Source organism: Lepidochelys kempii, chromosome 5 (genome assembly GCF_965140285.1).
Source record: "Lepidochelys kempii isolate rLepKem1 chromosome 5, rLepKem1.hap1, whole genome shotgun sequence".
Lineage (NCBI taxonomy): Eukaryota > Metazoa > Chordata > Testudines > Cheloniidae > Lepidochelys > Lepidochelys kempii.
Genome location: NC_136384.1, coordinates 82,516,359 through 82,540,783, shown reverse-complemented (window position 1 = coordinate 82,540,783; position 24,425 = coordinate 82,516,359). Strand labels below are relative to the sequence as shown.

Below are 24,425 nucleotides of genomic sequence, written 5' to 3'. Positions count from 1 at the left end.
CACTATAGACTTCTCCTGCCAAAGTTGGTGATGAAAATGGTTGTTTCACTGGTGTGGGAAAGAGTCACTTGAGTTCTAGTTCTACTTGTTACAATCCGACCTTGGTCAGGACACTGAACACTACATGCTTGGATAGGAGTATATTGTCTTCTGGGGTTGACTCAGTCTCTAACATGGTGGATTTTCAACTGAGGACACTGTTTACAGTGCCATTAAAACTGGATATATGACTCCTAAAGTAGTTACATTTATTAAATTTCAGTTATGTCCCATTGTAAGTATAGGGAATATGACAAATACCACATTAAGGTACGTGTAGTGCAATAAGTGTCCGTTTTTAATTGAACGGTGCAAAAAATGTCTTACATAGTATTTGACATTTTCTTGTGTGCTTCTAAAAAGCTACACTATTAAGATATATTGTATTTAAGGCATAATCATTTTTTAAGATATATTCTGACCAAAAAGATATCTGCTACATTTTAAATAAACTATGAACATCCCTTTTAGTTTAATGTTCTTAATTCAAATATACTGGAGACACAATATGAAAGTGTTAAACTGCCAAGGGAGTAATAAAAAATGGTTTGAAGAATCTGTTAAAATGAAAAGATTAGAAAGTCAAAGCTTTTTCACTTTGTTACATTGTTTTGTTAATGACAGGCACAAATCCAGACTGTCATATCATATCATAGCAATTTTAAACAGTTTTTGCATTAACTAGTCATAAATATTCATCTGCAAATGTTGACGCATTCACTCAACATTATATATTTACACAACACAAGACTAAACATATATATAAATATGTTTTACATTTATTTACTTACCAACAGTATCACATGGTTCATCTTTATGTACGCAGAAATCCTTCCTAGAATTGGGCGGGGGGGGGGGGGAAAAAGACAAATTTTCAGCAAGCTGTACTGTTAGATCAGTAATGATTGCGTGACCCATTTGCACATATTTTATATGGCTCAGTGAATAACTGCAAGGCTCCATTAACTCAACAAGGAGCATAGTGAAGCAAATGCTGGAATTAACGAGAACACTTTAATATTAGTTTATCCACAGAGCAGATTTAGGGTTAATCAGGTGACAAAAATGTACCTCACATTTAAACTACATGGGTCATAACTCTTGGTTGTTTCACAATTCTCTGATCTCTTGAAATGTACTTCTAGTCAGTGGAGCCTGCTTTACCAAACTCTAAATCTCTTATGTTTCCTTTTATTTTAAGGAAAAAAATCAGAAATGCTTAGATTACAACCCAAAGCAATATTTGTTTTTTCATTGTTAGAAGCATTGAATTATTGATGGTATTTGTGCTTTTTTAAGAGAAAAAAATTGCTAGAAAGAAGCATAATCTGGACATATTCTGGAAAAGATTCTCTGCCAGTGCATCTTGTTCTGAAATAATAGAAAGCTTGCAGTTCAAGTCTTGTGTAGCTTTCCTGTAGTAAGGCTGACATAGCTGGCTACTATATATCCAGTTTTTATACATGTATCTCCATAAATATCAGTGTTTATCTGTGCCAATTCAGACAAGTTTTTTACTCCCATGTTGATAAACATCTGCTAGGAACTAGTCTGACATTATCACATCTATTTTATTTGTTCTTAAAGACAAATGGCTGGTAAAATGGATAAACATATCCAATGGCAGAGTTTGGCATCTTATTAATAAGAGATTAGTATTTACAGGTAGGTTGATGAAAGGGATGTTGATTTTAAAGCTAACTGATGCCAACCTGTTGTTTTTAAAAGGGAATTTAGACAAGAGGAAACATTTCAAAATGAAATATGAGTGGTGAATTAGGTATGAAATAAAGTGAAAACATTTTTTGTACTCAAGGGAAATCCTACAGATTTGCTTTTAATTTATATACACATACACACACACACATATACACACAGTTACATGTGTTATACCATGGGTGATACTCCTCTATACTTTTGAATGGACTGCTTAGGGCAGAGATGTCTCATATTATTTTAATACTCATTTTATGAAGGTATATATTGCCATATCAATGGGAGTTGGGTAACTCTTGAACTACTCAGTGAACATTTCTGCATAGTGCATGTGCAGCATGCCTGGTTCCAATAGCAATTCAGGCTACTAAATAGTTTCTGTGAATAAGGCCCTTGAGTCTGCACATTTATAAAGTTTTAATCTATGCATTTATTCATATGAGCTGACTAATCAATAATTGTTATATTAACCCTTTTGATACCTTATTGGTATTCACTCATCCTGAAAAATGACCCCATAGACATAATCCATATATCCTCACATTCCAACAAAATGTTATATCTTTCATTATTATGCAAAAGCCCTAAGTTTGCAACTGAGTGTGGCAATCAAGGTGTATTGTCTTCCATTGTCCATTTCTACAATAAAATGTTAGTTTATTATGAAAGTCCACCAGGTAATTCATTAGGCAAACAGAATTTTTTTCCAACTATTACCTCACATCTTAGCTAAATATTTTTTTCAATGATCAGATGATTGCTAGTGCATGCAAGAGAATTTCTGGTACTTGGGATGGGAGAGGAAGACAACAGAGCTACATTTTTACGAATGCAACTAAACAAAACATAATAGTGATTGGATTAAAAAAAACCAAACCAACACTTTAAAATAAAAGTATTTTTATAGTGAAGCCCACTTTCATGTATATGATTTGGGTGCAAGAGCAGCCTCAAGAGACTAGCTGCACAGGCTGGTGAACTTCAGACACTTGATCAAAGCAATATCACTAGGGAGAGAAAGCAGTAAATGAATGCCTTTGAGTTCTCCAGTCACTTTCTTCTGGATAATTTAGGAACAGAAAAGCTAGGGCTTACTAAGCTAAGTAAGGCGGTACGGGCCGGTACGGCATACCGGTAAAAAGCAGCCGCCTGTACCGGCCCTTATCGCTGACTTTAAAGCGCTGCCACGGCAGCGCTTTAACATCCCTGCCCCTTTCTCCCTCCCTCCTCCCCCAAGCCACTGCCAACATGGGGCAAAAGGAGCAGCTACCCCGGGGACGGTGATTTAAAAGGGCTCGGGGCTCCGGCTGCTGCGAAGGTAGCCACAGCGACCAGAGCCCCGGGCCCTTTATATCGGCGCTGGAGCCCCGGGCAGCACGGGCGGGCTGGCTGGCAGGCGCTGACCCCCCCCCAGCCCTACCCCTTCCACCTGAGACCCCGCCCCCCATACCAGTAAGAGAGAAGTTTTACTTTCAGCCCTGAGAAAAGCAAAAAATAGAAGAGAAAACCACCAAGGTCTACAGACCCCCAGCATAATCTAGGAACCCACTGAGATGAACCTTGGGCTTGGAGCCAAAAATGATGAAGAGGAAACTAATCAGATGCAGAGGATTCTTTTATTTTTTCTAACCTGCAATATATCATATTAATGCACTGGGTTGTAACATAATTCTTTGTCTTATGCTATGTCACCCAAGGGACCTATTGCACTGTTAAGCAACATGGCAAAACCATAAGAAATATAGTACCTATGGTCAAGCTTGTGTGCATATGTATCAACAGTCTGAGGACCTAAACTCCTATTCCCCTGCTACCATCACACCTCCATCTCCCCAACCATTATTATTAATTGTTGTTGCAAGCAGGAAAAAAGGGAGAACAGATCCTTGAATGTAACAGAAACAGAAGATTACAAAACTTTTAATTTTCCAATATCTAAGAGCCTTTTGTTTACTGTATACATTTATTTTTACATATGAACATGAATTATTTTCCCTTTTTGTGTGAACTATGCACCCCAGAATTTCACTATGGGAGTTTGGGGAAATAGCTCTGTTATGTCTTGGACATAAGCTCTTGGTTCCTAACTAACATTGAAAAAATGTAACACATCCTTTAATTTCCAAGAATGAGGGTGCATTACATTTGAGAATAGGCCCCTTGGTAAAGTTTTATGATGCTCTAGATATACCTATAAATGACTCATCAGCAGTTGTTTCCTGATTCCTGTAGGAAACTTTTACAAAGAATGTATCTGTGTTCTCCATATGTGTGTTGTCATCATTGAAACATGTTTACTTGTATTGAATATGTAACAGGTTCCCCCCCTCCCCACTCACATTTGTTACATGCCAGCATGCTCAAGCACAAAAAACAAGAGATGACACGGTCCCTATGCCAAATATCTTGTGGAATAAATAAATCGTACAAAATGCATGGGAGGCCCAGAGAAAGGTATAATCATTGATATGATTTGTTTGCTTTTCTTTCTCTCTCCTTCCCTAGGTATAATACATCAGAGGTCTAGTGTCTGCATACATAAGATGTGCACAAAAAATTTCGGCGGCATACTACAAATAAATAAAAATAAAATGCTCATATTGATAAGGGGCATAAGAAATACATTAGCTGCAAAAAGAAAAGGAGTACTAGTGGCACCTTAGAGACTAACCAATTTATTTGAGCGAACTGTAACTCACGAAAGCTTACGCTCAAATAAATTGGTTAGTCTCTAAGGTGCCACTAGTACTCCTTTTCTTTTTGCGAATACAGACTAACACTGCTGCTACTCTGAAACCTGTCATTAGCTGCAAAATTACTCTGTAATAAAGTTGAACAAAATGATCACTAATTGACCACGTTTATCAAATAGCAAGTCTATTTTTAAAATCCACATAAAAACAATAGTTGTGACATTAAAAAAAACTTTCAGCGATATTAGTGAAATTCTGCTTATTTAATAGCTACTTTTTAAAGCTTTTACTTTTTAAGCCCCACAATTATCTAAGTAAATAAGTCACCTCATATGAAGTTTATCACTCAAGACTCTAATCCTAGAGCAATATCATGCCCCAAGGAAGGGGAGATTTCACGTGCATGTTTTGCCTTAAAAAAAAAAAATCAGTTTTTATAATTTAACCACCACTACTGCATTCTTCAGTTTACACTCCCAATTGATTTCATGTCTGATAATGATGATATATTTTGCCTAATTTAAAGAGCAATCAAACATTCGAAGACTAGAAACTACAGTAAAATCCCACTCAAGTCTCTTCTCCCATCTGTACCAAGCATGCAACTTCCATTCATGTTAATAATGATTTAGCATGCATATGGAGAGGAGAATAGTCCCTTGTTCAAAGTGGAACTTTTTTGAGATATATGACAGATTTTCATGCTTAAATAAGGTGACTAATGGGACAAAAGAAGCTTAGGCAGGAGCAGGCAACTACTAGTCTGTCATTTTAATAAATTATACTTAACTTGTAAACTTTTAAACCCATTAAATATAGCATTATAGAAGGTCCTTGGGGCAATGCAAAGATTAAATATCCCACTTCCAAACTTAAAGCCTCCCATTATACTGGAATCTTTTGTTTAAAAAATATACATATAAAACACCAGCAGTTTGATACAGAGCAGGGATGCATAAAAGAGGATGGGGAATGGCAGCAGAGGAAAAATATATAAAACCCCCTCAAATCTAATCTCCATATACAGTTTTGTGCCAAGCTGCCATTTTTAGATGTATTTAACTTTTGTACTGTAAGCAGACTTGTCAACAAAAGTGCAGTTAGTATGTCTAAATTCAAACTGGTCGACAGTTTCCTAACAAAATTTACACAAGAAAAATAATAATCTTAATCAGCCTACCAAATCTTCACAACAAAATAAAACTTCCGAATCATCTCTTATTTTCAATTCTCCTAACTTCTAACGTTTCAAGCTATGCAAAGTTGTGAGAACATACATTGAGCTGGGTTCTTTATGAAAGAAAAAGTAATGCCACTACTAATTCTTTTTGTTCATGTTGATTTCAGGTATTAGGAACTATGGGACAATTGCCCAAGCAACATGTTTTCACAAGTCATGTGACCCTTATTAGCTACAGTTACAATTAATAGACCCCTCGTGGCAAATATTTTCACTATACTAGCAAATGCCACTATTTTGAATCTTTGTGGATGACTGGTGACAAGGTTTCAAATATTCTTTTCTTTCTGTCTATATTTAGGCAACAAAACATTTTGTAAAACACACCAACACAAGCTGTTGAACCACATTACACTTTCTAAGCATACAGTCCACTTTGCTTATTTTAATGTGAACTGAAGGCTATCAATTGCATTGGAGTAAACAAACAAACACATGACTCATTTACTGTAGTTTGGGAGCTTCACTGTAGATCTATAAGCCTTCTGAATGATTTCATCTTCTGGTGGTAGAGGCAGAGGACATGAGCCTATGCACTTATACAGAGGGCCATGTCATCTCTTCCCTCCTGGTGTGTGGCTTAAGGTAGAACACAGGTAAGTGGATACTTTGGTTGATGTGAAAGTCGATCACTACCTTGGGGATAAACTTTAGGTACAGTCTCTTTAATACCTTATCCATGTAGAAATCATATTTGGTAATCAATGAATGACAGTTTGAAACTGGGGGCTAAATTAGCTACAACTAATTAGGAGAAAGATCTTGGAGTCATTGTGGATAGTTCTCCAAAGACATCCATGCAGTGTGCAGCGGCAGTCAAAAAAGCAAATGGGATGTTAGGAATCATAAAAAAAAAGGATAGAGAATAAGACGGAGAATATCTTATTGCCCTTATATTAATCCATGGTACACCCACATCTTGCATACTGCATACAGATGTGGTCCCTTCATCTCAAAACAAATATACTGGCATTAGAAAAGGTTCAGAAAAGGGCAACTAAAATGATTAGGGGTTTGGAGCGGGTCCCATATGAGGAAAGATTAAAGAGGCTAGGACTTTTCAGCTGGAAAAGAGGAGACCGGATATGATAGAAGTATATAAAATCGTGAGTGGTGTGGAGAAAGTGAATAAGGAAAAGTTATTTACATGTTTCCATAATATAAGAACTGGGGGCCACCAAATGAAATTAATGGGTAGCAGGTTTAAAACAAATAAAAGGAAGCTCTTCTTCAGTCAGTGCACAGTCAACCTGTGGAACTCCTTGCCTGAGGAAGTTGTGAAGGCTAGGACTATAACAAGGTTTAAAAGAAAACTGGATAAATTCATGGAGGTTAAGTCCATTAATGGCTGTTAGCCAGGATGGGTAAGGAATGGTGTCCCTGGCTTCTGTTTGTCAGGGGATGGAGATGGATGGCAGAAGACAGATCACTTGATCATTGCCTGTTAGGTTCGCTCCCTCCGGGGCACCTGGCATTGGCCACTGTCGATAGATAGGATACTGGGCTGGATGGATCTGACCCAGTATGGCCGTTCTTATGTTCTTATCACTTATGAAATTGGGAGATCAATGAGTCTGACATCTTCCTCCAGAGGTCTATTCTGTTAGCCTCCTCATGAGGTGTAGACATGGCTTGTCTCTGCCTACTGTGCTCAATCACCACCAGTGAGTAGGGAGTAGGTAAGAATAGAGTATTCTGACCTTTTCACTTCATTTCGGCCCGTTATAATGCTGGTGGAACTGTGATGGTCATCTGCCAAAGTGACAAGTTTGACAATAGCTTCATTTATAGTGAGCACCATTTTACTTTGTCTGGAGCTGTGCAGGATGTCCAGCTGTCTGTGAGGGGTTTTCTGGATCTTAGGTTCATCTGGATATGACAGGAAGCTGGAATCCCAGCCTTGTCCAAAGAGAAGGACAAGGTCACCAGCATTTTAGCTGGTCTTCTCCTCTTGGCTGCTCTTGTGGAGACTCTTGGGGAGGCTGTGGTAGCTGTTCCTCCTCCTTGGGAAACTTACACCTCTGAGGTTCCCCTGCTCAATGGTCAAGTACTTTGTGTGGGACTTCCCCCTTGGTGTGGGGACCCAGGGTGATGGGTTCCAGTACATATAAAAGAGGATACTAGGACACCCTGGCCACTTCCATCTCCAGAGTGGGGATTGAGCCCAGACAGGGATTTGGGAGTCCCCATATCCTCCTCCTGACTCCAATGAGTTTGAGCCCAACTCTAACAGGGGAACTCTCAGTACCGGACTCTACTCATTGACCATACTGGCGACAGTCTAGCTCTACCTTGGCTTGAAGATGGGAACACTGAGAGTTACCGAAGGGAGATGTCCTGGTACCAGGACTGGGAATCTAGAGAATATCAATTATTCTGGTTCAAGAAGCATGATTAGGTTGCCCAGTGCTGAGAAGTGGCCTGGAGAGAATGGAGTAATTTTCCTTTCTGTAACTTGGGCCATCGGTGCTGTGCTGATGCAGATACAGTTGTTGGTGGTGTCAAAGTACCACCCAGTACTAAAAAGTGATGAAGTCCCATTCCAGGCACTTCTGGAACCAGACGGTCTTGTTCCAGAGCAGGTGGTATCTTCTGGCTTGGTACAAGATGGAGACTTTTGCCTCTTCTTAGGGGAATTGGATGAGGAACTTTACCTCATGTCTTTATGGGGAGCGCTTGTCTCTCCCTTCCATGTTTGCTTTGGCTTACCTAAGTCTCTGATGCCAATGGGGGGGTAGGCAAGGAGGTAGGAGAGAAGGACTGCTGAATCAGTCAGAGTAGCACTATAAGGGATGCTCCTATTTTCTTCAGTCTGACATATTTTCTTCAGTCTGACATATTTTGAGAGGGGGAGGGTCTCCCTGGTCAGAAGCTGTCCCTGCGCTTGAGGACCTCTCCATGAGGAATCTTTAAACTCCAAATTCCTTTGACTGCTTTGTCCTTCTCAGGAATGACCTGCAGATGGATGGGGCATGGATTTCCACCAGGCAGTACAAACAGGCATTGTGATCATCTCTTACTAGGAAAGGTTTCAGGAAGCTGATCATTCTCGAAGCCAGGAATTCTTGGCATGTTCTCCCTGGCTACCAATAGAAGAACTAGGGATGGGTTGGTACTGGAATCGTTGCCTACCCAAGCAGGGAGGTCCCAAAATTTAGGGAACCATGCCCCAACAATCTTCCTAACTAACTAGACTAAAACAACTTAGACTAACTTTTTTAAAGAACTATTTACAAGAAACCTAAAGCTCCATCTTAGACCATGAGCAGTAAGAAGGAACTGAGTAAAGTTCACCAGCCCCCTTTACACTGTCAGTGCAGAGGAAGAAAAGAGATCATGTGTGGACCAAATGGACACCACTAGGTAAAAGTTATCTGATCCTGGTGCTTGGGACACAGGCATAACCTGAAGCACACTACACACAGGAAGAAGCACTCAAAGAAGAAATATAAAATCACTGCAGTTAAAATTTGCAGATGACACAAAAGTTGGTGGAGTGGTAATTAATGATGGGGACAAGTCAATTATATAGACTGATTTGGATCACATTGTAAGATGGATTCTTTTGAACAACATCCATTTTAATACAGCCAGATGCAAGGTCATATATCTAGAAACAATGTATACAAGTCATGCAAGCTGGGAGACCATATCCTGGAATGCAGTTACACTGAAAAGGACTTGGGGGTCATTGAAGATAACCAACTGAACAAGAGCTCCCAGTGCAATGTTGTAGCAAAGAGGGTAAACACCACACCTGTACACATAAGCAGGGAAATGTCAGATAGAAGCAGGGAGGCAGCATCACCTCTTTCATTAGATATTAACGGAATAATGTGTCCAGGTTAGGAGTCCAAAGTTCAAAAAGGATACTGAAAAATTGGAAATGGTTCAAAAGGTTTCCAATATCTGGAAAACATGCCTTATAGTGAGATACTTAAGAAACTCAATCTATATAGTTTAACCAAGAGAAGGCTAAGAGGTGATTTGATCACAGTCTACACGTACTTATATAGTGAAGAGATTTCTGATAGTACACAATTTTTTCATTAGCGGAAAAAGGCATAACACAATACAGTGGTTGAAAGCTGAAGCCAGACAGACTAAAAATAAGGAACAATTTTGAACACTGAATGTAATTAACCACTGAAGCAACTTATTCAGCGATGCAGTGAATTCTCCACCACAGTCATATAATCACATCTCAATGTCTTTCTAAAAGATATGCTATAGCTCATACAAAATTTATCAGCTTGATGCAGAAATTACTGACAGAGGTTCTGTGTGGAGCTCTGCAAATAATGGATTGTTTGCTTTGCTATCGGTTTCAAAAGATTGGAAACAGAATTTGGTTTGGGTCAAACTGAAACCAAAATTTTTCAGAATTTTCAGCAAATTGAAAAAGTCAAAAATTTCATTTGGGGTCAAATCAAATGTTTCTTTTTGACGTTTCCAAAATCTGAAACAACCTGCCGAAACTACAAAAACTTCACAACTGTATCATTAAACCAAAATCTGCATTTTTCAGTTAAAAAAAAAAGAGTTCCATCCAAAAAATTTCACCCAGCTCTAGTTCTGTTTTATGCAAGAAGTCAGACTAGATGATCATAATGGTCCCTTGTGGCCTTAAAATCTATGAATCTATAAATCTGATGTAGGTAGGTTAATATGTGATGGGTCAGTAGGACTAGGAGAATATTCTAAGCAGATATGTTTAGCTGGTATAGCCTACTCCCTCCATTCGAGAGAAAACGTGAATTCCTCATGAGTTCTAATCCTAGCCTTGGTGCATACTCTCCTAGGTAGATTTTGCTAAGTAATTGGACCCCACTGCTTTAGTTTCTCGATAATGTGGAAACAGTAATAGTTTCTCGATAATGTGGAAACAGTAATACATACCTACCTACAGCATGCTGTAAGTGTTGTGAGGATTAATGTTTCGAAAGAATGGTTTTGTATCAATTATCTATATAAAAAGTTGCCATTTACTTTACATGAATTAAATGCCTATTATTATTATTCCACTTAACTAGAAGTTCTATCCTATATAACTTAAGGTGAAATCTTTTTAGATATTGAAGGCAAATACAAATAATTTTCTAATCAAAGTCAGTTGCAAAGGAAAACTCCATTTTTTTAAAAGTATGTCTGCTGTACAGTAAGCTAAACAAAGGGCAGGTTGGTATATGGATCATTGGCTCTCTGCATCTACAAATTAAGTTTCTGCTTATGTCACAAAAACAAAACTAAGCAGACAATATTAGTAGGTAAAAGTACTTTTTTATTTAACAGTTTTTCTCTCTGTGTGTATACAGAAGCTCTTCTAATGCACATTCAGACACATCACAGTACATTGCATTGCACTACAGCCAGCTGTAGATTGGAGCAGCAGCTAAACATGGTACATCATTTGTATGGTACTTGAGAGGTACTCAGATACCTCAATGTTGGGGCCACATAAAATCCCAGGTGTACAGATAGTAACTGTGGATCCCCTGGGCCTTCCCCTGTCCTGCCTTCAATTCCACCCTCCATGCAAGCTTATGCTGGGCAAGGATGGAGACATGATGATAATGCTCCCTAAACAACCACTGTATCTGGGTTCTCTCAGTGTAGCCAAAGTTCAAGACTTAAATAACATGGTTATTTGGACCTTGTTGCATGGATGTGAGTTTTCTTCAAAGAGAAAAATATTTCTATATATGAAAATCTTTAAAGTGATGTGTTAATCAATTAAGTGTACATCAGATTATTTTAACAAGAGAGACCTTAAAGCAATTTCTCTCTTAATTCCTAACTTCTCCTTATAATAAAGCCCCATTCTCATCTACTTTTTTTAATCCCCTTTTCAACACACTTGTTCTCTCTCTTCTTTCCTTCTATGGCACTTTACATTAAACATGTAATTGTTTCATCAGAATAAGCCTACCACTAGAAAAATAGAACCAGATAAAAACCATGTACTCAAGGAGGACTGTTCTAAATTAAAGGAAAGTAATCCATTTGACAACACATCTATTGTAAACACTACAGCCTATTTTTCCCATGTAGAAGATAAAAGTGTGGTAGAAAAGTTTGGTATATAGTTTCATACAGAAACCTTTGTCATGAAGAAAAGCTAGATTGACTGATTGTTGAGTCAAAGAATCTAAGAAACCATGAAAAGTGAGGCATACATATTTCTGTGAAACATATAAAGCCATTAAAAAGTCTCTCTAGAAATCTGATACTCAGTATTTATTTTTAAGTCCTTTTGTGTTTCAAAACACAGAGTTCATTGACCTGCGAAGAGCATTGTGTCCCCATTTCAAAACTCTGTGTCCTGCTGCTCCATTTTCATGCTATAGAAAGGAAAGGGCCAACTTTTAAAAGGCCTGCTACAGAAACAGTTAAATAAGCTATAATACTTGGTTTCTACTTGTAGAATATAGAGTAAACAGTTGGTATTCCTCTGTCTAAATATTATTTCTCTCAGTAAAGCAGGTCTACTGTCCAAGGCTGTTTGCAAGTTATGACAAGGGAGCCTGTTCTGCATTTGTAAAACAGAATGAAACTCTTTGAACTAACAAAACACACAAGTGTAGCCACACATGGGGTTAACAATACCATAAACTTTGACGATGTGCAGAGGGAGTCTGGATTAGCAAAACATTCCCACAGTCAGCAAGCCATGCTGGTATGATCTATTAAAGCTAAAGCAGCCCTGAGATGAGAGGTAGTATGGTCCAGTGACTAGTACTAGTAGAATGGAACTCAGGAGGTCTAGGCTCTAATTCTTGGCTCAGACACTGACCTGTTGTATGACCTCATTCAAGTCACTTTGCCGCTTTATGCCTCAGTTTCCCCAAAAGGGATAATGATATTTACCCCTCTGCATAAAACACTTTGTAATTCACAGGTAAAAAGTGGTATGAACTAAGCAAATTATTATTAAAAAGAAAATCAGAAAAATCAAGACTTAAACAGGATTATCTGATAGAAGCATTTTACAATCTAGAAATACAACAGAAGACACTTCACCCACCAATGAAATGCAGCCAGCTCTGGGTCAAACACAGCTACTGCAGGTAATACACTACAAGAGCCTGTTTGTCCCTGCCTCCTCCTGAAGCTGCTGCTGGCGCTGCCAGAAACATGAAGGAGTCCAGGGCCTGGGGGTGAAGCCCATATTAAGGGGAGCAGTTGGTCAAGTGAAAGTTTTAGGTTTCAAAATGACTTGGGCTGTGTGGCATGGGCAGACTGATCTCCAGAAGTTCTCCCCAGTTCCTGCCTGAAACACTAATACCGCTTGTTGCCTTCAAGGATATGGTGGGGAAGAGAGATCTGTCAGAAGCCACTGGGGCTGTCCAATATGTTCTTTTTAAAGCTATCACATAGTTGCTAATTAACTCTTGAAGCATTTGCAACAAGCTTTGTTCTTCAGCCCTGCTCCCTAGTTCTGTTCATCAGCCCTGCTACCAGCTGCTGTGCTTTCCTACTTATCTATGCCTGGCAACTCTCCATGCCCCCTCCCCATTCATTCTTCCCCATTAGTCGCACCTTCCCCATATCATCTAGTCCCAGGCCCTGCCAACACACTCACAGTTGTTAAACCCTAGGTTTGCGTCTCAGTCTGACAGGCTTCCTTAGATCTGTCAGACTGGGGATGCCTTCTGATGAGTTTTTGGAAGCTTCTTAGATGTAGTCTTATTAGTATTACCATAGTAATAGGAACCCCCAATCAAGGATCATTGTGTTCGGCAGCATACAAACATTTAACAATGAAAACAGTCTCTGACCCACAGAACTAACCTAAATGACCCACAAAACTGGGTGGGGCTAGGTTTGGAGGATGAGTTTAGTATGGAGAAGTTTGGAGTGTAGTTTAGTATGTAAGTTTGTAAGTTTAGTATGGAGAAGTTTGGAGTGTAGTATGTAGCAAAGTTACAAGGGCCAGGTCTCTGACAGCTTAGGCTTCAATTTGTCCCACTTTCCCAGCTCTCTCCATAACCTCTTTTTACTAATGCAGTAGATTCTGCTTATTAGCAACCTCTCCGAGGTTAGTTCCGAGCAAAAAGGTGCTATTTTCCAGATATTGCCAATAAGCAGAAGGCTCTGTTTTCAGGGGGATGCACAGAAATAGGAGCATGGAACAACAATACACTGCAAAGTAAAATTGTTAACTTTCAGTTCAATACAGTGCTCTAAAAAAACCCCAACCAAACATGACACACAAATAGATACACTGTATAATAGTATACCATAGGGCTTAGAGCAAATTTAGGAAGTCTCACCTTGTTGTGTCTCACAAAGAGTACAGTGGCACACAATTCTATAAAATAAAAGCTTTTTAAAAGCACCAAAGAAAAAAAAAGTTTTTCTAAAAACATTTGTCCAACACCCACTTTTTACAGTTTTCCACCTCCCCCTGTAAATCTTTTTCAATTTTGCAAGCAGCTTCATAACTGTTCTCAAAGCCACAATTCTGGGATATCCTGTGGATAATGTCCACAAGCAAAGGCTCTTTGAGTTTCTTTTCCCAATGCACTATCCTCTTGTTGGTCAAGAGTAGCCTGTGGGTGCTTAACAGCCACTACTGTTTCCAAAAGTTCTGTATCAGTGAGCACACCTTCCACCTGCAAATGACTGTCGAACTCAACAATTACCTCAAATTCCTCTGCTCTTAGGTTTTCAGGAACTGAAACATCAGCCAGCACACTGGTGTCCACCAAGCAGCATTTTTTGCTGTTGATGCAAACCCTCCCTTTCAGAAGGAGTTTCCAAAAGTCTTCTGGAGATCAGTGGCCCATGACTCCCTAGCAAGATCAAGGGCAGCAGAGTTGTTGTTTAACAACATCCATTGTTCTTAGGTGTGGGTCAGCATGAAGAGAGGTTTAAGACAAGCACAGTAGTGAACTTTGAAGTTTTTGGTGACACCTGTGTCCATCAACTGTGTGACTGAGGTTATATTAGGAAGCAAGAATTTTAACAATGTGTGATAGCTCTAGATTAGCTGAATGAGCTGGGCAATTGTCAATCAGCAGGCACACATTGTAGTCTGATAGGACAGCTCTCTGTTCCTGATCTGTAGCCACTCTTAAACAACAAACTAGTTTTCTAGGCATTTGCTGAGCTTCTGTAGATCATGGGCAGCTCTGAGTGGTCCGTCAGGAAATGTGGGCACTTGCTCTTTCTGATCACCATAAGAGTCTGTTTCTCTGTCTCATCCATGTTTGCACAACACAGCAGTGTGATACGGTCCATGTCTTTTTTCCCTCCTGCAAATCTTCCTTCCAGCATGCCAAGGCTTCTGTTAGGATAGCCCTAGTAGAAGAAAGCGGTCTCATCAGCACTAAGGATGTCAAATGGCTGGAACTCCTCTAGAATGTTGGTAAGGTGTCCACCCTCCATTTAGCAGTTGTCAGAAAGTCAGCATCCTGTTTCTTGCCTTGCTGCTTTGATGAGCGATGTGCCAGGCTTTCCATAAACCGAGACAGCCATCTGAAGGGATGAACTCCTTCCCCTACTCTGCCTCCAGCTGACTCACTTTCTGTTTCAGCATTGGCCCAGAGAGTTGAGTACCTTGGCCAAGCTTATGCTGGAACCAGAGCCACAGAGCTTCACCAGCCTCTGCCTGCTTTCCACTGCATTGACACTTGTACTCCTAAGGTCAAGCATCAATGCAATGGAACAACATTGTGGGGTGTTCCCGTGCCCCCATAAAATTAAATGAAATAACGGACTTTGAGATACCAAACTTCTTGGCTACTTGCACTTGCTTAGCACCAAGCTCAAGTAGGGCATCCAGAATCCAAACTTTATTGGCAACAGATATGTCATTTCAAAATCATGGAACACAGAAGAGGTGCTCAATTGTGCATGGCCAGAGCCAGGAAATTGATTATGTAGGATCTCTCCCTCCAAAAAAAGTTACTAAAAAGCAGCATGCCTTTTGCCAATATCCATATTCCATTAATATCAATATTAATGGGATGGGATTGTTTGCCATTAACAGCAATTCTGATAACAGGCAACATCTAAGCTGCTTTTGGATTCTGACCTATTGGGATAATTCCAAGGAGACTTTTACAAGCCAACAGATATAACATCACTGCAATGATCCTGAGCTATGAACACTGAAAATTACTTGTATGTATATGATTCCTTAACCATTCAATAACTCTATTCTTTTCTTAATAAAATTTTAGTTAGTTTACTAAGGATTGGCTGAGAGCATGATATTTGGGTAAGATCTGAAATACAGACTGACCTGAGGGTAGGGTAGGGTAGAGTAGGGTAAGTGTCTGATCCTTTGGGATTGGTAGAACTTTAAGAATGGTGAACTGGGTTTTCAGTGACCTATCACTATATTAGATCTGTTTGCTAGATGGGAGCCAAAGGCTGGAATGCCTAAAGGGGGCTATGTTTGGCTTCTTGTTTACCAGTATGGTGCTACAGAAACTCCTTTGTTACTGGCTTGGTGAATCTAATTATAGAATAAACCACCAGTCTGGGGGATTTTCTGCCCTATTTCTTGCAGTCTGTCCTGAGTGTGGCATTCTCAGTCTGGCCCATCCAGGTACTCGGTCACAGAGGTTATTCCGAATAAGGGGATGTGATGGAGCAGAGAAACCTCACATCAGCACAAAAGGGGTTAAAGAGAGCCTATGGGCCGCGCTAGCTCCACTCCGCTAGACCTGCAGCCAATGCCAGTCCTGCAGGGGGAAGAAAAGCAGAGAACCTGGATCAGTTCACGCCTGATAGGTTGGGCTGGGCAGTTTGCTGTGCGGGGGGATTTCTGACCCAAATGAAATCACCCTGGAAAATGAAGAAAAAGTCTACTAGAGAAGGAGAATGAATACAAAGTAGGGGAAAAACAGAAAGAAAGAAAGAAAGAAAGAAAGAAAGAAAGAAAGAAAGAAAGAAAGAAAGAAAGAAAGAAAGAAAGAAAGAAAGAAAGAAAGAAGCAGAAGATCATGATGACAACATCAGCAAAAAAAGCAAAACTGAGGAAGGAAATAATAAACCAATATGTTATAATTGTAAGATTCCTAGCCAAAGAAATAAGATTAGGTGACATTAATCCTGTGAAAGTAGTTGACTGGATTTTTTTTAAAAACATAGGGGATATAATAAGAGCCAGAAGACTGTGAGATGGGGATCTTTTCGTTCAATGTGAAGACAAAGAGCAAGCTGATAAACTGCTAAAACCTAAGACACTAAGGAAAGTTAAAATAAATAGGCAGCTACCAAAGTATTTGACTGAAATGAAGGGGGTAATACGTGGAGTGCTCTTAAAACTGACCAATGATGAGATAACCAAAAGCATAGGACCGGTTTCAGAGTAGCAGCCATGTTAGTCTGTATTTGCAAAAAGAAAAGGAGTACTTATGGCACCTTAGAGACTAACAAATTTATTTGAGCATAAGCTTTCGTGAGCTACAGCTCACTTCATCGGATGCATAGGAAAAGATAAAGTGTTAATAATCAAGTGACTAATTAGTAAACAAGGAGAAGAAAGCAAGCCATCAACAGCAGTGCTGATTACACTAAGGGAGGGACTCTACTTGAGAAAATAACACTAGAGTTTCAGATATCCAGAAAAAAAATCATATATCCTCCCATCACCAAGTTGTTATAACTGCTGACAGTATGGGCATGTAGCAACTGTTTGTAAAGGGAAAACAAGTTGGAGTAAATGTGGGGGAGAGCATTCCTATGAAAACTATTGACAAGGATCAAATATAGTAACTGTGGTGATAATCACAGTAAGGCATGCAGAGAGTGAATTACAGTAAGATAAGATAGAGAGATACAAAAGCCAAAAACTGTTAGTAACATATGCAGAAGTCATAAGGAGATTCTCAAAGCATCTAGTAGAAAAGGAAGAGAATCAGCACAGGCAAAGGGGAACTGCAGACACAGTCTCTTTCTATAAACAATATGATAAAAACTGTTGAAGGAATAGGTGATGATATACTAGTAGCAGTTAAAAAAATAAATGTTTATTATATTTATGATAGAAGTGAAATTGTACATCACAAACATGGGGAAAAAGAAAAAAATGAAAATTATAGCAAGGGCAGCGCAAAAATACTTGTACGTTAGTGATTTGTCAATGGACTGTATTCATGCAATTTTGAATGAAGTTCATGGTGAAATATGACTAGTATGGGATATCACAATCTTTTGCTGGATTGCACACAGCTTGACAGAGAATTTCAATGACAACGTAACAAAGGGTTTAATAGCAGCAGCTTCTGTGAAGTACCCCAAAACTATAAACTCACTTCTATGGTGGAATAAGAAGTGCAACGTGACAGTTAAAGAAAGGAACAAAGCCTATAAAAAGCTAAAAATACAATGAACAGCGAAGAGCTAATGAAGTATAAAAGTAGTAAGACAATAACACAAAAAATAATACAACATAATATAAAAAAATCAGAGAGTTGGAGGAAGTACTGCGGATGAATAACTAAAGATACCAAGACATCACAAATATACAGGCAAATTAGAAAAATGAATTGGATTGAGACTAAAGGTAACCACATCCCAAGTCTCATTAGGTCTGGCAAATAGTTAAAAGTTCTGATACCAAGGAAGCAGAAGTTTTTGCAAAAACTTTGAGAGGTGAGAAATGATGAAAATCAAAGCAAAATTTCCCACCAGATTTAAAAAACATTTATTGAAAGAGAGGATTTTTTATGTAACTGAGGTAACAATGAAGATACTATACTGAATGAATGGTTTTGTGGGGGAACTTTAAAAAGCTACTGATATCAGCAAGAATACATCCTCAGGTAAAGATAACATATGTAACATAACATTTAAATATCTGTCTGAAATCAGTTTGAGGGTTCTCTTGGAATTATATAACACTATGTGGGGGTAGGGGGGAAGGAATGATATCAGTAGGGTGAAAACATGCAGTAGTAATTCCAACACAAAAACCAGGAAAACTGTCCACAAAACTGGATGCCTATAGACTAATTGCCCTTATGTTCTGAGTAAAATTATGGAGAGAATGGTGAAAAGTGTCAAATACTTACAGATGGGTCCAAAAAAAAGGGGGGTGGGGGGAGAACAGGAAGAGTACGGATGGCAGATGTACTAATTCCCAGTTTTGGCATACAATATAAAAGCATATCATGACAGTCAAACTAGTAGCAATAATCCTAGAATTAAATTGGATCTGAGTAACAGAGTTAGTACAGATGAGGATACATATAGCATTAGCTTGGATCTTAATGGCTATCGCTATTGGGATAACAGGGAATGAAATGTAGGACAAACCAGCTAAAAATTCTGTAAGAAATGGAAGAATTGACAGAGATATACAGTTGAGTAAACAGGAATTCAAAAGCCTACTACAGAAACATTTAAAAGAGGAATGGCAACAAATTTGGATTAATGAAAGAAGATGATGATTTTTTTGTACTGTGCCCTAGAGTTGAGGGCCGGGATAGGAGTAACAAAGTACTTTTGTTTAGAGTACTAACTTGCCATCGTGGCTTAAACAAAACTCTTTTTTCGAATAAATAGACACAAAGATGGATCATGTGCTCTCTGTAACATGGAACAAACAACTAATCACTTTTTATAGGTATGGAAGGGCTTTGAAAAAGAAAGGGAATAGCTTTCTGAGGAATTCAAAGTCTTCAGGTAACAAAAATTACATTATGTGATTTAGTAGAAACATCAGGGAAATGAGTTATTATTAAAAAGCATTGTTACATTACCTGAAAGACAAAGGGCAACTTGAAAGAATATAAACAGCTAAGTATTAAGGAATTATTGTTGGCGGTGGCTATATACTATTCAGTCAAGTCTGATTCACCATAAAAAAGAGAAGATAAAGAAAAACAAAATAAAGTTCAGGGCTGACTGGTGAAGAGGCAGGAGGTCTCTGTACTTGAGGGGAGCTTCACGACAAGCGTGACAGCCAGGACAGCTGCCTGGGGAGAAGGACTGCTTCCCTGACCAAGAGAGACCGTTGACGCGACTGGGGAGCACCCGGCAGTGAGTGAACTTCACTAGGTGACTTTAAGGACATTGTGGGGCTAGGCCTCTCCACCCTGGCCCACTCCAAGCTACAGACAGTTTGGATTATAGGGGCCATGCCTATAAGTGGACACCACTCCAAGCTAAAGACAGTTTGGATTATAGGGCCATGCCCCAAATTGAAGGGACAAAGGTAGGAAGGAGCCCAAGGCAGCAGGCTTAGACTCTGTACTGGGAGAATTCTGCTGATGTTGATTTCCACAGGGCCCTGGGCTGGGACCTAGTGGAGAGGGAGGGCCCTAGGGTTGCCAATTTTGGTTGGACATATTACTGAAAGTTTCATCACATGACATAATCTTTCATTAAAGATTAATATTTAATTCTGGAAGACTCCAGGACAATCCTGAAGTGCTAACAACCCAAGCAGGGCCCAGGTCCACCTACCACACCCCCTTAAGATCTGAGGCCCAGATGCATGTGGAGGCCAGAAGATTCCTGGCCTAAAGTCAGGAATGGCACCTCTGCAACCCAGGCAGAGAAGCAAGGGGCTTGAAGTCAGGTACACTGATCACTCGGCCTCCTGGCACACTATCACAGGGGAATAGTGCTATGTTTAATTTTTAAATTAGGCTTCAACCTGCCACCTAGCACACGCTAAAGTATACCTTGTCTTACCTCCACTAGTTTTAGAAAATGTTAGTTAGACTGTGCTAGCTAACACCTTTAAAAACTCTTTCCTATTCTAGCCAAGACAGACCTCAAGTGTTATTCTCCATTTTAGAGGAAATGGAAGTACAGGGGGGTTAAGGTCTAGATTTTCAAAGGTTTTCAGTTACTAATAATGCAGATGGGTGCCTAGTGGGATTTTCAGAAATGCCCAACCAGCTAACTCCCACTGGAATCAATTTGCTATCCATAAAAGTGTCCAATCCTTTTTTTAATCTTGCTAAATTCTTTGCCTCAGTGACTTCCCATGGTGATGAGTTCCACAGTTTAACTACACATAGAATGAAAAAAATGTTTCCTTTTACTCTTTTTGAATTTAATTAAATGTGTCTCCTTGTTCTTGTATTATGAAACAGGGAGAACAGAGGCTCCCAACCAATCTGCTCTATACTATTCATTATTATATGTACTATTATCGTCCCTCCTCTTCTTTCTAAGGTAAACAATTATAAACTTTTCTCTTGTCTCCTCATGGGAATTTTTCCAAACCCCCAATCATCTGTGTCACCATTCTCTGAACCCCCTCTTAATTCTGCAATATCTCTTTAGAGATGGGGTGAACAGTACTGCATCAGTAATGTAAATGAGGCAACACCACTGACTTTTCTGTATTATTCGCCATTCTATTCCTTATGTAATCTAACATCTTGCTTGCTTTTTTTGGCTGCAGATGCACATTGAACAGAAGTCTTTATTGAGCTGTCCACAGTGACACCCCAGGTCCCTCTCCTGAGTTTATACAGTAAATTTAGCACCTTGCACTGTGTATGAATAGTTTAATTTTTTTCCTCCAAAATACATTACTCTGTACTTATTGACATTGAACTTCACTTGCCAACATGCTGCCTACTCATCTAGCTTGGTTAGGTCACTCTGAAGTTCTCCACAGTCCTCTCTTGTCTTGGTTAACCTAACTAATTTCACATCACATCCACATTTTGCAACCTCGCTGTTCATCCTTTTCCAGATCATTAATATATTTATTAAACAACAACTAGCACAGTACAAGTACTAGTACAGAACCTTGAGGAATTCCTCAAAAATATCTTTTTCTATAATGAAAATTGACTATTTAATCCAACTCTTTATTTTGTCTCCTAGTCTATTTTTGGCCAATGACAGTATTTGCCTCTTATCTTGTGATTACTTAGTTTCTTTAGCAGCCTCTTGTGAGGGAACTTGTCAAAGGCCTTTTGAAAATCTAAATAATGTCAACTGGTTATTTAAACATTCAACAAATGCTAGCAGATTATAAAAACCATGCTGGTTAGACCCTATCATTCCAGGTATTAAATTTTCAATGATCATTTTAAACAATTTTCCAGATTCAGATTTAAAACTTACTGGTCTGTTATTCTCCAGATCACCCCTAGGTACAGCATGTATTACCCCCCAAGTCTCTGGAACAGTAGCTCTTTTGAATGAGAGATTGCATATTTTGGTAGCCTCTCAGCCACTTCAAACTGAAGCTCCCCCAGAACTCCTGGATGTATAACATCAGGACCAGGTGACAAATTGCTTTTTATATCATTAATTTATTCCAGCACCTGTCCTTCTAACAACTTGATCTCTAATAATAGCTCACTTTAATTACCAGAAAAGAGCAGGAGAGAAGGCTGTAATCACATTTCTTTCCATAGCTAAAGCTAAAGCCAAACTGTATCACCTCACAAGACAACTGAACTTCTCTAATTCTACAGTGCTGTCAAGAAGACATCAGGCTATTTTTTTAAGAGACTGTTTTTAGAAAATATTACCTTGTGATAAGTATGGCTGCATCTACTGATGACATGTCTTCTCCCCAACTTGTTGACATTTCTAAATGTATATCATTCTTCTTGCCAAACTCCTCATGTTGCCACTTACAGAAACTCTCCAGCATTTTTTCCCCATGATGCCCGATATACATATCTGCCTGAAAATTGAATTGCTTGTTTTATTATATGAACATGTAAATCACAATGTATATTTCTTTCATCTTTTAATTGTCAACGTGTACAAGTTATGAGATCACAAATCAGAATTTCCTAACAATGCCTCACCCCACAGTTAGTCCCAGTTACTCATGTGAAACTATTATAATAGATTTAATTGTCTGCCATGCATTGTTAATCTATCGTTGTCTAGATATGAATATATTTCTGATTCCTTGTTTTTCACTTTAATGATTTTTTTTCCTGTAGTATATATAAGATATGTGTACAAAGAAAAATGTTCTCAAATAATTTTACAAATATAAGCACGTGATTTGTCTCAGTTAATAAAGATATTCTATTTCATTTGTCATAAAATATACATGGCACAATTGTTTTAACTTCAAGAACAGAAGCCATCTTCATTTGACTTTAATTAAATCAATGCTGGTGAAAATTATGCCCTCAGATACATACATTGGAGCTTTTCACCCATATTCTTCTCCCCATATGTGCTGATCTTCCATTGATACCAGCTGGAGTTCATTGCATCTAGGGAGAGCACTGATACCAAGATCCAGTGTTTGGATTTGAGGGATCTTTTTTTCCTGAGAGGATTACTATATGTCTAAACAAGAAATGCTTCTTTAACTACTAGCCTAAGTATAATTTAATTTATTTAAATGTATAAGTTAAAAATCTCTCTTACATGGATAATAAGATTCCATTTTTTATTTTAGTGAACTCTAACTAAAATATGCAAAACTTTCAGATACTTTGTAAAATAACAAAAAGTCCACATACTACTGCTTTAAAATATGATAAGGGAACAATATGTAAGAGGACTGTTGCCCCTTACTAACATTCAGTGGGGGTGTTTTGGTTGGCTAGCTCCCAGTACTAAAAGAGGATGGGTCTATGGGAAATCAGGACCCTGAGACTGAGTCCCCAGGAACAATGGGGAGAGGCCAATGCTCCAGCTCAGCCTGAATGACAGGGCAGGCAGGCTAATCAGGGAGTCAGGAGGCCAGGGAGCTCCCGTCCTCTGTGTGAGCTGGAATTGCCTGGGTCAGACAGAGTGGGGCTGAGCTAAGGAGAAAGCAGGGGCCCAAGCTGAGCTGCAGGGCAGAGCTGTGCCAGATCCAGAGGGACCAGAAAAGCAACCCAGAGAGAGCGCAGACCCTGTCCTGGGAGCAGAGCTGCAGCCCCAAAGCCAGAGGCACAGCCCAGAGAGAGCAGACTTGGCCTGGGAGCAGAGCTGCAGCAACCAGAGCCAGAGGGGCCAGAAAAGCAGCCCACGAAGCAGGTCAGTGCTGGGAGCAGAGTCACAGAAGCAGCCTGCAGAGCAGACCTGTCCTGGGAGCAGAGCTGTAGCAATCAGAGCCAGAGGGCTCAAAGAAGCTGCCCAGGGAGCTGGAGGCAGTAGCAGTGCAGAGACAGAGCGGTGCAGCTGGGGCTGGAGCAGTCCGGAGCTGGGTGCGGTGAGCAGCTAGAGAGTGTGACGGGGACCCTCAGCAGCGGGCCCACCACAGGGAGACACCTCAGCCAAGAGGCTCTGCAGGCCAGGCTTGGATTGTAACCCCAGCAGGGTGGCAACAACACTTGGAAGAAGGGTCCTATCACTTAGAGCCTGAGAGCGTGTGGTCACCACCAGAGCAAGTGTCCAACCCACAGCATCCCTACAGCACAGCCAGGGCCTGAGAAGAAGGCCTGGGACATACAAGGAACAGACTGTGAACTGCCCTGATGTTCCAGAGACATTGTTTGTGATGTTCCCTGCGACAGAGCGGGTTGATGTGTTTCCTTTAACCTTTCCCATGTTTCCTTATTCTTTTTAAAATTAATTGTTGATTAAGTAACTTGAATTTGCTTTAACTTGTATGTAATGGTCAGTGGGTCAGAGAAGTGCCCAGTGTGGAGAGAGTACCCCAGAGTGGGGACACCCTAGCCCCTGTCCTAGGTGACCACAGCAGGGTGGGGGTTGAGCCCCCCAGGAATCCTGGGCCCAGCCTTGTTGGGGTCATGAGGACTCTGCCAGACAGGAGAGTGGAAGGGGAGTCCTCAAGGGCAGGGAGGCCACTGGGTAAAGGAAGTGGGAGCGAGGACTCAGATCCTTTC

The 24,425-nt window shown here is 39.7% G+C and overlaps 1 protein-coding gene across 1 annotated transcript in view; it reads right to left on the bottom strand.

Annotated features, from left to right (window-relative positions):
• ADAMTS19 (ADAM metallopeptidase with thrombospondin type 1 motif 19) overlaps nucleotides 1–24,425 on the bottom strand; it is a 278,728-nt gene that overhangs the window by 175,678 nt on the left and 78,625 nt on the right. The window contains exons 6-7 of the mRNA XM_073344873.1: nucleotides 22,152–22,309; nucleotides 831–874 (exon numbers count right to left, since the gene is read on the bottom strand). Of these exons, the coding sequence (XP_073200974.1) occupies nucleotides 831–874; nucleotides 22,152–22,309 (202 nt within the window). The remainder of the gene's footprint in view (nucleotides 1–830; nucleotides 875–22,151; nucleotides 22,310–24,425) is intronic.